Raw genomic sequence first — 15494 nt, 5'->3', positions numbered from 1 at the left:
GAAATCTAAGGTGCCAAAGATGTGGAAGACACTCCATGTACACCTCAGATACAACCTTTGACCCCACACACATCTTGGAATGAGAGGGAGGTAGGAAAATACAATCTAAAAGATTCAACATTTATGTTAAAAAAAAAAAAAAGAGAGAGAGAGAGAGAAAGAGATAATGTGGGGACTCGAGGTTAAAAATTACAGAAAATAAACAGTGTTTTCTTTGTACATCTGAATTAATAAAAATCTCTCATACCAAAATACAAAATCTTTATGACAGATTTTTGCTTTTCATTTTTTTGGTATTTCCCGTTGCATCTTACATAATAATACAAAGAAGGAAATAATAAACGCTTGTTGAATAAAATAAATTTTATAAGTCCATTTCTATGTATAATGTTCCTTTTCTCCCCTATATTTATTTGAACCAAATCTAAAATCGTACCTATTTGCACCTAGCTAACAACCATAAAAATCCAGTTTTTCAGTTGTTTTCTAAAGCCCTCCTCCTCAAATATATTTTTTAAGAAGGAAACTTAGATCTAAGTGGTCTCTATCTTCAGGACCAAAGAGAGGTCATCTGAAAATTACAGAATTTTAAAACACTGGAAACAGGATTATACAGTCCCAAATATGTCCTTATTAAAGGTATTAAAGGTGGGGGCCCCCTGATATCCATAAAGATAAAGTAATTCAGAGTTACATATCCAATCAGGGACGCAAACATCCTACACAATACTGTTCACATATCCTTGCCCCTCTCCTTCCTCCGAAACTACACTTTCTCCCTCTCGGCCTTGTTTTACCATACTTCGTAACCGCTTAATTCTCTCAAACCTGGACAACAGTGGATCAAATTCAAATGAGAGCGAAATCACCCAAAGACCTGAAAACCACAGAGCCAGGTACACTGCCAGTTCGACACATCCATAAAATGATAAACAAGAGAGAGCAGATAATTGAGAAAGGGTACTTTTTCAGTCACCGCAACAGCAGCTAGGGAATAAAAATGCATTTTCCTTGGGGAGAGATTATCCTGAGGGGATGAGATAAAAAGTATAATTCCTCTTGCGTTTTTCATTTTCCTTTGAGTTTGTGGGCTCAAAAAATATTTTAAAATCACATGAACAATCGTAACCTAAACATATTTACTTCTCACCTTCTCTCACATATTCTCCCGAACACTACATAGACCACGTATCCACAACAAGTAAACTTACCAAAGGTCTACTGCCTATTAATCAAAACCTTCTCAGGACACACACGACTCCCCTTAAGGCTGCGATTCGGAGCCGCCCGCAAACTTCGGCCACCAGGCTCAGGCCGGGGCTCCGAGGTTTGCAAATCCCCTCAGCTCGGCCGCACGGAGGGCGCAGACTCTCTAGCGCTCCCTACAGCTCAGACTTTGAACCTACCTACCACAGAAAACCCAAGTTACCGAAGATCAGCTCCTTTGCTCCACTTTTTTTTTTTTTTCCGCTTAAAAAATCGGGTGGAGGGGGCTGGGGGGGAAAACTGAAACGGCGAACCCGAGGATTAATCACTTCTCCCCATTACATCAGCTGCCCCCGCCCTTTCCTCCGAGAACCTCCTCTCCTAGAATCGTAGCTACGCACTAGCGCTCCCTTCGCCCACCCCCTGCTCTATTATATGCCCCGATACCTCCCCATTATCGCCCGCCCCACCGCACTCCTCCTTCCCTCCTTCCCCCTCCTCGGCGGGGGAGGGAGGAAACCCAAGAGAGGAAACAGGGCGTTGAAGGAAGAGACTTCGCGATAAGAGCGGGGGCCCCATTGGCCCGGAGGTTGTATGGGCCTCTCCCATTGGCTCCTCGGCCAGAATCCCCACCCCCTCCCGTCCCCGCCCACCCGCCCCTCCCCCCGCCGCCCCGTGGCCCTCCCCCGCGGTCCTGGCCAGCCCCGCGACGGGGAGGGACCGACTGGGCGAGTGGAGGCTCCGGCGGTGTCAATGGCTCCTCCTGCCACGGAGCAGCAGCAGAAGCCGCGGCGACAGGGCTGAGGAGGAGGAGGAAAGGCTCCTTTAAGGAGGAGGAACGACGACGCCTCTTTTTCCCCCTATCTCCTCCTTTCACACTCATTTCCCCTTCGCAGAGGAGAGAAGGGGGGGAGGAGAAAGAAGAGGCCGAAGAAAGAGAGAAAAAATTCCTCTCAGAAATCTCTTTCAGGGGGTGTGGGGGGGAGGAAGAGAAAGGGAAAAAAAAAAACCGGGCGCCCCCTGCTCCCTCCCTCCCTCCCTCCTCTCCCTCTCCTTCTCCCTTCCTCACCCGCCCGCCCACTGCCCCCGCCGCCGGAGACGCCGCTCGGGAGTCGGCCGGCCCGGGGTCTGTCTCCTCAGCCGCCGACGCCGCGCTTCGCCTCGGGATCCCCAGGCGGGCGGACGCCCTTTCTTTCTTTCTCTCGCTCTGCTCGTCTTTCCGTCTCAGTCCCTCGCGGCCGCCCCGCCCGGCGGCCTCGGCCTTCCCCGTGCGTCAGGCCCGCCCGCCCGGCCTCGCCTGCTCTCGCCTGCCCTCCGTCTCCGCGGGCCTTTCTCTGGCGTCGGGGGCTCGCTCGGGCCCTCCGCCCTCACCGTCTCCCCTTCCCCTCGCTCCCTTTCCTTCCTCCCCTTCTCCCCACCCCCTTCTCCGGCCCGGGAGCTCGCTGTGCGTGTGCGTGTGTGTGTCCCTCCGCCAACGCCGCCACCTCAGCCCGGCAAATGAACTCCGTCCGAGCCGCCAACCGGAGACCCAGGCGAGTGTCGCGGCCGCGCCCGGTGCAGCAACAGCAGCAGCAGCCCCCGCAGCAGCCGCCGCCGCAGCCGCCCCAGCAGCAGCCGCCGCAGCAGCAGCAGCCTCCGCCGCCGCCGCAGCAGCAGCAGCCTCCGCCGCCGCCACCGCCGCCGCCACCGCCGCCCCAGGAGCGGAACAACGCCGGCGAGAGGGGTAAGGCCGCGCTCCCTCCCCGCCGCCCGCCGGCTCGGGCGCCCGGCCGTTGGGGACCCGCGGGAAGGGAGGCCGGGGCGAGCGGGGGCGGCCGGAGCGCCCCGGGGGTGGGCGACGGAGGCTGAGCGGAGGCGGGTCCCCCGGTGCCGCAGTGTCAGCCCGACCCAGGCCCCGGCCGGCAGGAAAAGCCGCGGCTTCCCCACTTGCCCTGGCTCTCGCTCAGGCCGCGCTTTGTTTGGTTTCGGGGCTCGGCACCCTCTACCCCCACCCATCCCTTTGGCTTCCTGACTAGCTCACGGACCCCCAGGAGTCTGTTGATGGCGGGGGGGAGGGGGACGGGGACGCGGGGGAGGCGAAGGTTGAGATCTCCCCCTTTTCAGCTACCTTCCTTGGTTTAGTCTCCCCCTTTCTTGAGGGTAGGTGGGGGAAACAACTGGGAGTGATCAGGCAGTGGGGCTGGCTGGGGAACTTGTTTTCCCCCTTTTCTCTGTTAGCCTCCCCCTTCCTGTGGAGGAGGGGAGAGGGGGAATCGGAGTGGTCCGTAGCGTTGGCCCGGGAACTTGTTTCCCCCGCCCCCCCTCCCTAGTCACGGGGTAGGGGGAGCAGCGACTCCTCTCCCAACCCCATAATGTTTGCTGCGCAGTTTGGCTTTAGTTACAGAACCCCTGGCAGGACCCGTTAAATGAAGACCTTTAAATAAATAAATATAGAATCCATCGGCCATTTCCAGCCCCCTCCCTCGCGTGCGGTGCAGTTACCCTTAACGTTCTATCAACAGCCCTCGCCCGCTCTCCCGGCGAGCCCCCGCGCCGCCGTGCCGCCCTCCGTCTGCTAGTGGGGTTTGAACGCCCGTTCCTTAGAACTGACCCGTTGGTGTGTGTGGTGTGTGTGTGTGTGTGTTGTGTCCAAGGCCTAGTGAAATGTGTCATTTGGACCCAACTGTGCTTCTCTGTCTGGTAACCACCATTGTCTAAGGGCTGAGGCTCCCGGGGGTTGGATTCTTGCTTTAGCAAAAATAATGTTCAGTCCTACTTTGACGATGTGGTTATTTTGGGAGGTTTATGAGGTTGGGTGTTGCACCTTGGTCTCCAAACGTAACTATTCTCTTTATTAATTAGCTGCTCTCAGTGGGGTGGAGGTCAGTACCGTATTTATGTGTGCGGTTGTTGTTTTTAGGAGGAGGGGAATTGTTAGGAGACATTTTGCGTGTTTTCGTTACCGGATTAAGGTTAATTTTACATGCGTTGGTTGTCATACCTCTTTTGATTAAGGGAATTGAGATTAGCTGCCTTTTAAAAATTATACATTCTTTCCTTAAAAACTGTTTCATTGTTGTACTTGATCAGAATACTTAACAAATGAAAGAGGGAGATGATAATCTGAAAAATAGTTTTTAAGGGTTTTCACTAGTCACTGTTGCAGATAGTCCTTGAGAAAGCAGTTTGCTATATGTTACTTGAAAGAATGTGATGTTTCAAGCCCGGTACAGGTCATGTGCAACATTATTGGTAAATGTGTTTTAATGATTCTTTGATACATTTACCAATTTTTTGTAAATTAAAAATATTTGTAGTTTCATCATTTCCTTTCACATTTGCATATTAGGATTCTCTCTTCCATTCAAATAATATTCAGGTCTCCTTCCAGAATTGGCACTATATGTCATAGAATTGCCTTTTTTTTTTTTTTTTTTTGAGAAAACAATGCCACTGGGTTGAAATCCTAGCATGATAATCTATTGCTAGATGTAAAGCTTTTTCACGATGTACTGATTTGTTAATACCATTAGCACTGAATCACATTCTTTCAGCCAAACTTAATTTAGTCCCATTGTGTGTTTTTAAATATTTGTTCTGAATCTCCTTTTCACAATTTGTAATTTCAAACTTTGTTGAGGTACTTTTGTCTTGGACACTTAATTTGTTTGAAATTATTAGCTACTAAAGAGTCTGTTTCCTTTTGAAGTAAGTTGACTTGGTTGTTGGTAGTCACATGCCAGAGTGTCAGTTTTCTTTTCATTGATGTCCATAAGCTGACTAAGTTATTCATGGATCAAAATTTTAGTATGTATGTAACCAAATGGTAAATCAAATTCACTGTAGAATTGTTGCTTTGCTTCAGCTGTAGAAGTTGTTCTGGAGATTCTATGTTGGCACAGAGGGAAAAGAACTTGCTGATTAGTCTTCAGGGAAAATGCTATGTATCTTTTAGAGGGCAAATAAATGGCCTCAAAATGAAGAAAATGAAGATGAATTAAAAGGCTAAAAATTATATTTTGCTAACTTTATGTAAAAATGTCATTCTTTGAAAATTGGCGTTTTGTTTACATTTTTAAAATGTACAGTTCAAATAATGATCAGAAGTTAGACAAGAAGAGTACTTTTTATTTTAAGAGTTTTATGGAGCATACAAAGTGTGACTATTTCTGGTTTGGATAGGAGGTTTTGTTTAAGAATATGCTGGGTTTCATAATTTTGGCAAGGCAATTAAGGAACTACGTGCATGTGCATGCATGTGTGTGTGGGGGGGGCTTTACTAAGTCTTAATGGATATGTAACTCTCGCATTAGGAGTCTTGGATAGAGTTACATAATTGTGGATCAGACAACTTTCCAGGTAGGGAATTGAAATAAGACACTGTTTTAAGACAAGTTAATTCAGTCTCTATTAAAATCACTTATTTATTTTACATAAAGGATGGGCTTTTGGCTTTTTACTGGAAATAAAATAGTTACAAGATACAGTATATTTTTCAAGCAAAAATTCTGTCAGAACTGGTTTTTAGTTGTTTCTTCGCCCACAGGTTAATTGGTCTGAAAACTTTCTTGACATATCCTCAAACACACAACACACACACACACACACACACACACACACACACACACACACACACACAATGGCCAATGTTTGAAGAAGAAAGAAACAGCTTCATAGAGTGAAAGCTTATGAGGACTTTTCAAAGCCTTCCATGGGAGAGAATGTCTTATACTAATAGTCCACGAATCATTAGTTTTTTTCTTTTAATTTAAATTCCTGAGTTTAGGATTTCATGTAACATTTTAAGGTAATAGAAAATAATTTGTGTTGCACATAGGGACACTTTGATAATATATTCCAGAGTCAATGAAACTGAAAGTAGTATGAGGTTGAATATTTTATATTTTTCTTTTTAAATGCTGAAAGTATTTTAGCTTTTGCAACTTGTCCTCCTGAATTTCTCTTGATGCCTATTTGGTTGGTAGTGATTTTCTAGAAGTATAAGGAAAGCTTACAAGTCTGCAGAAGTGCTATGTATTCTGAGCGCTTTCAGTTTTTAGTTGTTAGAATTGATTACTTTGAATAAGTAATAAATTCATATACCTCCCCTCTGCTACCAAATTCTCCTACCTGGAATCAATACTGTTAGTTTCTCATTTATTATGTTTTAATAAAAGATGAAATTTGATATCTGAAAATAATCTGATATGAAAGTTTCTGAAAACAGGTGTGATTTTTCTAATTATTGGAAAATTCATAAGATTATTTTGAAGTGCTGAAATTTTAACTGTGATCATTTATAGTTCAAGAAACAATGAATACATTGTATAAATGGATTTTGCTATTAATTTCTAGTATGAAATGTAGAGTAAAAACTTAGTCTCTCAACCCCATACGTATTTGTGAGATAAAAATATCACCTATGACTCTGAAATTAGTTTTTTTAAACTGAATTTTTGGCAATGATTCAGTAGTATAGTATTACATGAAATATTCCTCATGGAGCTGCGTATTTATAATATGCAGCAGTCAAGAAACTCCTTAGTGTTCTAGTCATGCATGCTAATTATACTTTCTGTGGTATTGTTCTGGCCCATGATAATTTACCTTCAGGTTTTCCTACTACTTGTAGAATAAGGAACTTCTGCAACCTTTCTAGATAGATTTCTGAACAAGGAACATGATTTTTCCTGTTTAGGAATTAAGTACTGTGGGTTACTGTTCTCCCATCTGATGGCTTAAACCTTGAAAACATTTACATCCCTTGAGAGAAAGGATGCTTCCCAACTGTGTGGTGTGGTGTGTGTGTGTGTATGTGTGATAGAGCCTGTTTTCTCAAAACTTAGAAGTTATTTCAGGAATAGAAATGGGATAATGACAATGCTGATGTCAAAAGTTATGCTGGTTAGTCCTAAGGGTTGTCCCTGTACTACTTTTCTCTTTCTTTACTGGAAATTCTGGCAAACCCAAGGAAAGGCCAGCAACCTTGGAGACACCAGGTAAGGCAAGCACCACCAATAGATCCTGACTTGTTAGTGAGGACCCTTGGACTTAGATTGGGCAGAATTCAAGGCTAGTGAGTATTTTCTTAGTTTTTTTTCCTATTTGTTTTAACTTTGAAAATAATCTAAACTAATGAGTTATTTCAACTTGAGTTCTCTTATTGTTCCCTATTTATCACTAAAAATTACTCTTTATGTTGTGTCTATCTTGTCCCACTGGTCTCTGAAGGATTATTCTGATTTAGACTTTTCATTTCACTAATTTATCAGCCCTTTGAATTGCATTCTTGTCTTCCAGAGAACTCTGGTTAATATCTGAGATTGCTAGCAAGTTACCCCCAAATTGCAGTTGTTACTTTCTGAAAATAAAATTATAAAGAAGTAAAATATAAGGGATGAGACTTTTGAATGATATAACGGAAAGAGCTTAGAGTTAGATCTATCTAGACCTGGGTTCTAATCCTGGCTGCACTGCTAAGGAGCTGTTTGACATAGAGCAAGCAATAACCTCTTGGATCCTTACTTCATTATCTTTTAAATGAGGGTGATAACACTTGCTTTATGGAAAACTTGTGAGGATAAGAGATAGTAAAGTACCCAGCACATGGTAGATGCTCAATAATCAGCAGTTCTTTTAAATATTAATAGTAAGGAATGGAGTTGGCTAAATCCAAGAGATAAAGTGTGCATGAGTCATTAAAGAGATTCTGGCATCCCCCAAAATGCAATCTAGGTGATTTGTAAATCACTGATCTTACTCTAATGAACTGAAATATTCTTGGAAGAAAGAATAAGGAAACAGAAGAGAGGGAGTAATGATAAACATTGTTTCTGCTTAGGTACTGGAGTCTGTGCCAGACACTTTCCTATGAACTACCTCATTTAACCCTTAACAGTTCCATAAGGTGGACATTACACAACAGTGAATATGCTTAGTAAGTAGCAGAGAAGAATTTCAAAACTAATTGATGTCACCTGGTTTTTCCATAAACAAGGGTAGATAAGGAAATACATTTGGCATAAAGTCTCCATTATTTTCAGGGAAGGGAATAACGTAGCCCTTGCAGCACATCTGTCCCCTATCCTATCCCATCTATCCTATTGGAGACTGATCTGTAGTCTGATGCCCTTGTTGTTAAATCATCTGGTTTCACATTTTCTAAGTTAACGTTCTGATCATAATTTCACCTCTCATGAAAATCTGTCTCCAGAGGAGATTGCACTGATTGGCCAGCATGTTTTTCCAGCTTGTTGATGAGATCACTAAGCACTCATTGTACAAAGAAGGGTGGATTTCCCTTCAATTACTCATAAGTTATGAATAAAGGGTGTTGGGTCATTTTAGCTCATAGTTATAGACGACTGTTTCAGAAAGGAAAAAATGTGAGTTAAATTAGACTTCAGCAGTAATTCTGACAGGTTTGTAGACTGATAATCCTTTTCTCACCACAGTTTGGTGCCTTTACATGCATAGGTTGGGGTTTTGTATATGTTTGTTTAATACAAGATATGTGCTTAAACATAATCCTTAGAAAATAGGGAAATGAAACCAGCTAACTTCCTTTACCTAATTTATTTTAGTTGAAGTCAAATATCAAAAATATTTACTTCACTTTGAAAAGTAATGCATTGTGTGTGTTTTTTATTTTAAAACACCTAAAATAAGGTAGCATGTTAAAGCAAATATAAGTTCTGTATGTATTTGCTTACTCTCCCAATTTCTAAAAATATAATTGTCAAATGTTCTGCCCTTCTAACAAATGGAAAATTGTGTGACTGTTTAAAAAAGGAAAAAAAATATGCTCTCTCAATTGGTGGCTAAACCTTAAAAAACATTAAGGAATACTTCCACATCTCATGAGAGAAGATGTGTCATTCATCTACTTTGTGAAGAGAGCCTACTTTCCTATTTCCTCAAAGCTCGGAAATTATTTAGTGATAAAAATGGAATTACAGTCCATATTTAAAAATTATTTTTCTGGTAACAGTGATAGTCTTAGTTTTACTGTTTTCCCCTAGTGTACCACAAAGTTCATTTTCCAGATGGTCGAATGGGTTGTGCCAAAATCTTTGACTGTTGAAACTTTTTTATTAGTGTGAAATGAACTGGCTACTAAATGAGTTCAACCTCTGTGGCATTGGTTTCTTTAGTACCATGTATTGATAACTGACTTGAATCAGCTTAGCCTTTGCTGGCTTGCCAACTCTGTTTGGGTTTAGATCAGAGAATTATTTTTTACTCTCAAGTATGACTGCACCCATGGTCTATAACATAGTATATAACATATGTAAGATGTGGCTTTATGAGAATCTAACACTTCAGAGGAAGAGAGTGGGGAAGAGGAAGAGCATATAACTTTTTTATTCACCTGTTATATTTTGAGATGGGCAGGGTTGGTATAGAGTATGGTATATAATAATGTCACTAGTAATTGTTTCTTAACACATTATTGATAGTATCTTTTTGAAAAAATAAGATAAACAGGCTTTAAGGAAAATTAGAAGTTAGTAAAATTTAACAAAGGAAAAGTAGGAGTCTTTCAGGTTTGTATCATGGTAGAGAAGAAAGATGAAATGGAGGATGGGTAAAGACAATATCTTTTGAAATCTAATATTTTTGGCATAGTGATCATATGGTAGAAGAAATTGTGGAATCATTCATTTTTCTTTACCTGGGAAGTTAAGTGTTAAAAATAGTCCAGAACTAATTCACTGTTGTGTACAAATGACTGATATCTTCATAATCCTTTTAAATTCATTTCCATTTTTAAGAAACTGATTACTTAGTCAAGTTTTGATATTTTTGGGCTCAGTAAAAGATAAGAGAGACTAGTGATTTGGACAAAGACTTTGGGAGGAGTACTTCCTCAGAGGCAAAATAAGCATGTCAGGGGAAGGGGAATGTAGAAGATTCTTGCAAGAATCACTTACCTTACACATTTATTGTTTTTCCTAATCTACTAATGAACCTAAAATTTTTCTTCAAGTTTCACTTTTTTCCCCAAAAGACTACTTTTGAGTAAGGGTTGGGATGGAGAGAAGAGAAAGAATTAGAGCAGGTAGGAGTGCCAGTATTATCGGTCATTTAAATTAGTACTGGTCATCTGAATTAGAAACAGTCTGTATATAATTATTTTTATATCTATATGTATATGTACTATATAAAAATAATTATTTAAATTGTGGAAATAAATGTGATCTTTTTTAACTAAGGTTGTAATGAAAGTATACAAGTACACAAATTATTGGTATACACAGCTTTATGACTTTTCCACAAAGTGAACACATCCTTGTGACCAGTAATACCTAGATCAAGAAATAAAACACTACGAGCATACCCTCCACCCTTCTCAGTCACTACCCCCAGCCCTGTCTTTCTAACAGCTTGGATTGGTTTTACCTGGTTTTGACCTTTATGTAAATGTAATCACCCAGCATGTATTCCTATGTGTCTGACTTCTTCAGTTGAATATTTGTGAGTTCCATCCATGTTGTTGCTTGTAGCAATAGTTTGTTCATTCTTGTTGCCCTATAATATTACATTGTATGAATGTACTACAATTTATCCATTCGACAATTGGCAGATGTAGAGTTGTTTTCCTGTTTGGCTGTCAGGAATAGTGCTACTATGAGCATTTTATACTTAGCTTTTGGCGAACACATGCACACATTCCCTACCATTGCTTATCTTTTCCCAAAGGTAAAACTTTCATTTATTTTACAAGAAATGGAAGATGCAACAGCTCTAAGACAGATAAAAATTGACTTGTCACGATTATGTTGCTAAAACAATTGATTTTTTTTCAAATATTAGTGTTTTCTTGAGTCTTTTGGTTGTTTCCACCCTTGCATCCTTTAACAGTTCAGTGTTTCTCAGGAAGTTTGCCCATCATCTTAACATACTTTAATTTTCCTCAAAGATCATAGGTTGGGTTATTTTGAGGAGGGGCAAAATCTCTTTTCTATTTTTAAAAAACACTGTGGCTTTTAATACATGATTCTGAGCCTTCATTTTAAAAAAAAAACAAAACAAAAAACAAAAAACCTGGTTGGGCTTTTTTTTGCCACTGCCATAAATATTTTCATTCCTTCATTTCAGTTCGGAACCGTTTCTTACTACTTTTTTTTTTTTTTAATATATCTTTATTGATTTCAGAGAGAGGAAGGGAGAGAGAGAGATAGAAACATCAATGATGAGAGAGTCATTGATTAGCTCCCTCGAGCCCACAACCCGGGCATGTGCTCTGACCGGTAATCGAACCTTGATCTGGATCCTAGGTCAGTGCTCAACCGCTGAGCCACTCAGCCGGGCTCTTACTACATTTAAGCTGACCCTTTTAACGCCTATGAAAATACTTTGTGTGTTTGGTTGGTTCATTTTATTTCTCTTTTTCTGCATATCTTGATTTTTTTATTATCTTATTCAGTTTATTTTAAAATTATAAAACTTTCACAGAAAAATTGGAGTACTTTTTCTCTCAAAGTTGTTTCTCTAGTCCTTGACCAGATACATCAGTTACCGGTGTATTGTGAAAGTGCATCTGGCAGCATCCTAAGTTCTTCAAGTGAAAGCTTGTGCTCAGGTGCTAGTGGCTTATAAACTTGTACCCCCTATGATACAGGTATCCCCTGAGAATGACAGCTGGGCTCTGTTCTTAAGGAACTACTTGCTTCATACTGATGATATAGTAGCTTTAGATACCAAAAGAGTAAGATTTCAGTATTTCATGTGTGCTTTTTCAGCACTGAGCAGTCCAGTGTTAGTGCTAACAGTGGTTCCTTCTTGTCCCTAACAAGCAGTGTGGAAGAGACGGCCACCTTCTTTTCTGTCTTCCTTTTTCTTTCTTTTTTTAAAACACATAGCCACATTCAGTAAGTGTTACTGCTGTAAAGTTTGAGCATAAGGAGCCAAAGCTTTTTCAGAGTTGGATTTTCTTTTTTCTAGAGTGGTATCCTAAACGCATTTCTAAATTAGGGGATTTCGAGTAAGGTGATGACTCCGATGCACTAAAAGGCTTTCTGTATCATTTGAGTTGCCAGTACAAATCATTGAGATCTGAACTTGTTAGCTATTACTGTATAGACATAGTTTTTGCCTTCTGGAACTTATAGTTGAGATAGAGACTGAGGTTTTTTTTAAAATGTTTTTATTGATTTCAGAGAGAGGAAGGGTGAGGGAAGGAGAGCTAGAAACATCAGTGATGAGAGAGTCATTAATTGGATGCCTCCTGCATGCCCCCTACTAGGGATTGAGCCCCGCAACCCCAGGACGTGCCATGACCGGGAATCGAACCATGACCTCCTGATTCATAGGTTGACGCTCACCACTGAGCCACTCCGGCTGGGCAAATAGAGACTGAATTTAAATCACTTTTAAGATCAAGATGAATTGTAATAAGTGTGTTGATACTGTTTTCATTGTCTTCTGATGAGAGAGATTGAGATTCATTTGTTACCTTGTCCTTAGACTGTTTGTAAAGCCAGTCTGTTGGAGAGTTTTCTGTGAAACGCTATTAAGATGGTTTGTTAAAACCTCCTGCTGTCTGGTATATGTTCTACCCTTTAACCATTCATTGAATTACCTTTGTGTCACACTTAGAAATTAATTGCAGCCCAAAGATTAAGCTAGGTTATAGCATGCTTAAAATAAGTGATTAAGAAAGAAACATGTGCCTAGTGAAGGAAGTTACCTGCAGAGTTGGGGCCATTCATTTTGTTTTCATAATATCATCCTTCATTATATTCATTGTTTTGCCCTTATACCCAAAAACAAAGTAGGACAGATTTAAGTTAGATTATATGTTGCTAGAATATAAACTCCTCAATTGCAGAGATAAAACAACACTTTAAAGGTTCTTCATAGCATCTGTAATCCCACATACCAAGTAATTGTAACTCTCAGGGTACCTTTATTAATTTTCTAATGATGTCTTAGTATCTCTATTACTACATCTAACAGGGAACCTGTTCTCTATTTCTGAGTCATTTGATTTGTGAACCTCTTGGCTGGAACCTTGAAAGCTGAAAAATAGCTGGGAGATCTGGATGTAGTGAGTTTGTACAGGGTCTGTAAAGTTGTATGATTTTAGAGGTCTTAGAAAAATGTCAAATACCAATTCTAGACATGCATTGATCGCGCGCTCGCTCTCTCTCTCTCTCTCTCTCTCTCTCTCTCTCTCTCTCTCTCTCTCTCTCTCACACACACACACACATACACGCAGTGAAACGGAATTTGCACTCTTGATTTTGTGAAGTGTCTAAAAATTTTTGGTGAAATGTTAGCAGTAGTGCCTTGGGATGGTGGAGGTGAGGTGATTTTTGTTACTATGTCTACATTTCTTCATTTTTCAAATACTGTATGGTATCTAGAAGGAGGGAGGTTTGTATTTTTTAAAATAATAGTTCTGATTGTGATATGAACTCATATTGCTTGGTGTGATGATAGAGTCTTCACATAGGTCATTTTAAATTTGAATAAAAGCTCAAAACTTTCCTTTTTTAGTGCTATTGTGTTTTAAGTGCTTATTAATGTATGAAAAATTTTAGTTTTGTGTTCACAGTAACTATTTTTTTAAATATATCTTTATTGATTTCAGAGAGAGGAAAGGAGAGGGGAGAGAGAGATAGAAACATCAATGAAGTCATTGATCTAGCCCACAACCCCGGGCATGTGCCTTGACGGGAATCAAACCCCAATCGCCCACAGTAACTTTAAATAATAATTGATGGTATCATTTAAAAGTAATGAGGATAATTAATGATCAAAAAGTCAGAATTCAGAATTAAAACACAATTTGAACTTTGAGCCAATGATTCTGTCTTTCTAGGATAAGTTTGTGACTATAGACTGTGGTAGTAAGTATGAATAGTATTTTAATGACATGCCTGGTTGAATGATGGAAGATGGAAATTTAGTGTGCAAACAACTGGATAATTAGAAAAGAGAAATTTATTTGTTCACAACAGGTGGCTTTTTCTTCTGTACCTTGGTATGGTTATGGACTTAGGTCTATTTGATAATATTATGTGGGAATATTTTATTTTCATAAAACTGAAGTTAGCTCTAAAGAAATTAATGACAGATGTATTTAAAGTATTTTTCTGAAACAGTAAACTTCTGGTAGCTGAATAGGGGACAAGAGCAACATATGCCAGATGTAAATAGAGCTCTTAATTATTTTTTGAAGCAGTCATATCGTTGTTTTGGCAGTTGGTGGAAAATTTTTAAAGTTGTGTTATATGGAAGCTACAACTTAGAAAAACAGTGCTAACCAGTTGCAATAGACATTTAGTAAATAGTTGTTTCTGTTTCCCTTCAACTTCCCTGGACCCAGATTTGTTCATATAATTACTAATTTAAGTTACTAAACATATTGACTTCATAGATTTTAAAAAATGGTAAGAGGTTAAGTACCAGAAAACCAAGAATGAAAATCAAATTACTTTGAATAGTCGTTTTAAAAAAAAGGAAATTTGCTTTAATCTTTGTAGAAATAACAAAAATGAGTAGTCACTTAGAAATGTTTAGCCAGAACTAAGTAAAGCAGCAAGCTATATGGACTACAGTTAAATTAGTCATCCTAAAGTGTGCATGCACCTATAAACATGTGATACTGTATCGAAACAATAAGACTTGTAAAATGTTAAAATGGTTGGGAAACTATGCCTGTTAGGGAAATTTAAGTGTTACTCTAAAGAGGGACAAGTTGGCCCTGGCCGGTGGCTCAGTTGGTTGGATCATCATCCCATACACCAGAAGGTTGAGGGTTCAATTCTTGGTTGGGGCACATAACCCAGGTTGCAGGTTTGATTCCCGGTTGGGTGAGGATTAAAAAAAAAAGAAAAAAGATAATTGTGATGCAGCCTTCAATTATTCATTTGCAAAAACATTCAGTTTCCTACTTTGTTCAGTACCAAGAAATAAATTCCAAGGGAATAAAGAGCTCAACATTTAAAATTTTTTAAAAAAATTTTTTATTGTGGTAAGAACATTTAGCATCTCTTTTAACAAATTTTTTTAAGAGTACAGTATAGTATTGTTAACTGTAGGTGAGATGTTGTATATCAGATCTTGAGAACTTATTCATCTTGTGTAACTGAATCTCTCTGCCCCTTGATTAAGAACCCCCCCATTCCCCCTTCTCCCCAGCCCTGGGCAACCACCATTCTCCTCCACCTCTATAAATTTCACTATTTTGGATACCTCATATAAGTAGAATCATATGGTATTTATTTGACTTTTTGTAACTGGCTAATTTTACTTAGCATAATGTTCTCCAAGTAAGACAGGTTTTGTTTTTTTTGTAA

At 40.0% G+C, this 15494-nt stretch overlaps 1 protein-coding gene across 3 annotated transcripts in view; it reads left to right on the top strand.

Moving 5' to 3' along the window:
• The first annotated feature begins 1912 nt into the window (after positions 1–1912).
• The window catches only part of FBXO11 (F-box protein 11), a 78520-nt gene continuing 64938 nt past the window's right edge, over positions 1913–15494 (top strand). For 2 of the 3 annotated variants that reach the window (XM_081155896.1, XM_081155895.1), the window contains exon 1: positions 1913–2929. In XM_081155896.1, the coding sequence (XP_081012022.1) occupies positions 2704–2929 (226 nt within the window). In that variant the 5' untranslated portion in view covers positions 1913–2703. The remainder of the gene's footprint in view (positions 2930–15494) is intronic. The other variant, XM_081155897.1, reaches the window with a different exon arrangement.

The sequence above is a fragment of the Miniopterus schreibersii genome (genome assembly GCF_964146895.1).
Source record: "Miniopterus schreibersii genome assembly, chromosome: 13".
In the NCBI taxonomy this organism is placed as follows: Eukaryota; Metazoa; Chordata; class Mammalia; order Chiroptera; family Miniopteridae; genus Miniopterus; species Miniopterus schreibersii.
This window is presented reverse-complemented; position numbering and strand designations above follow the sequence as displayed.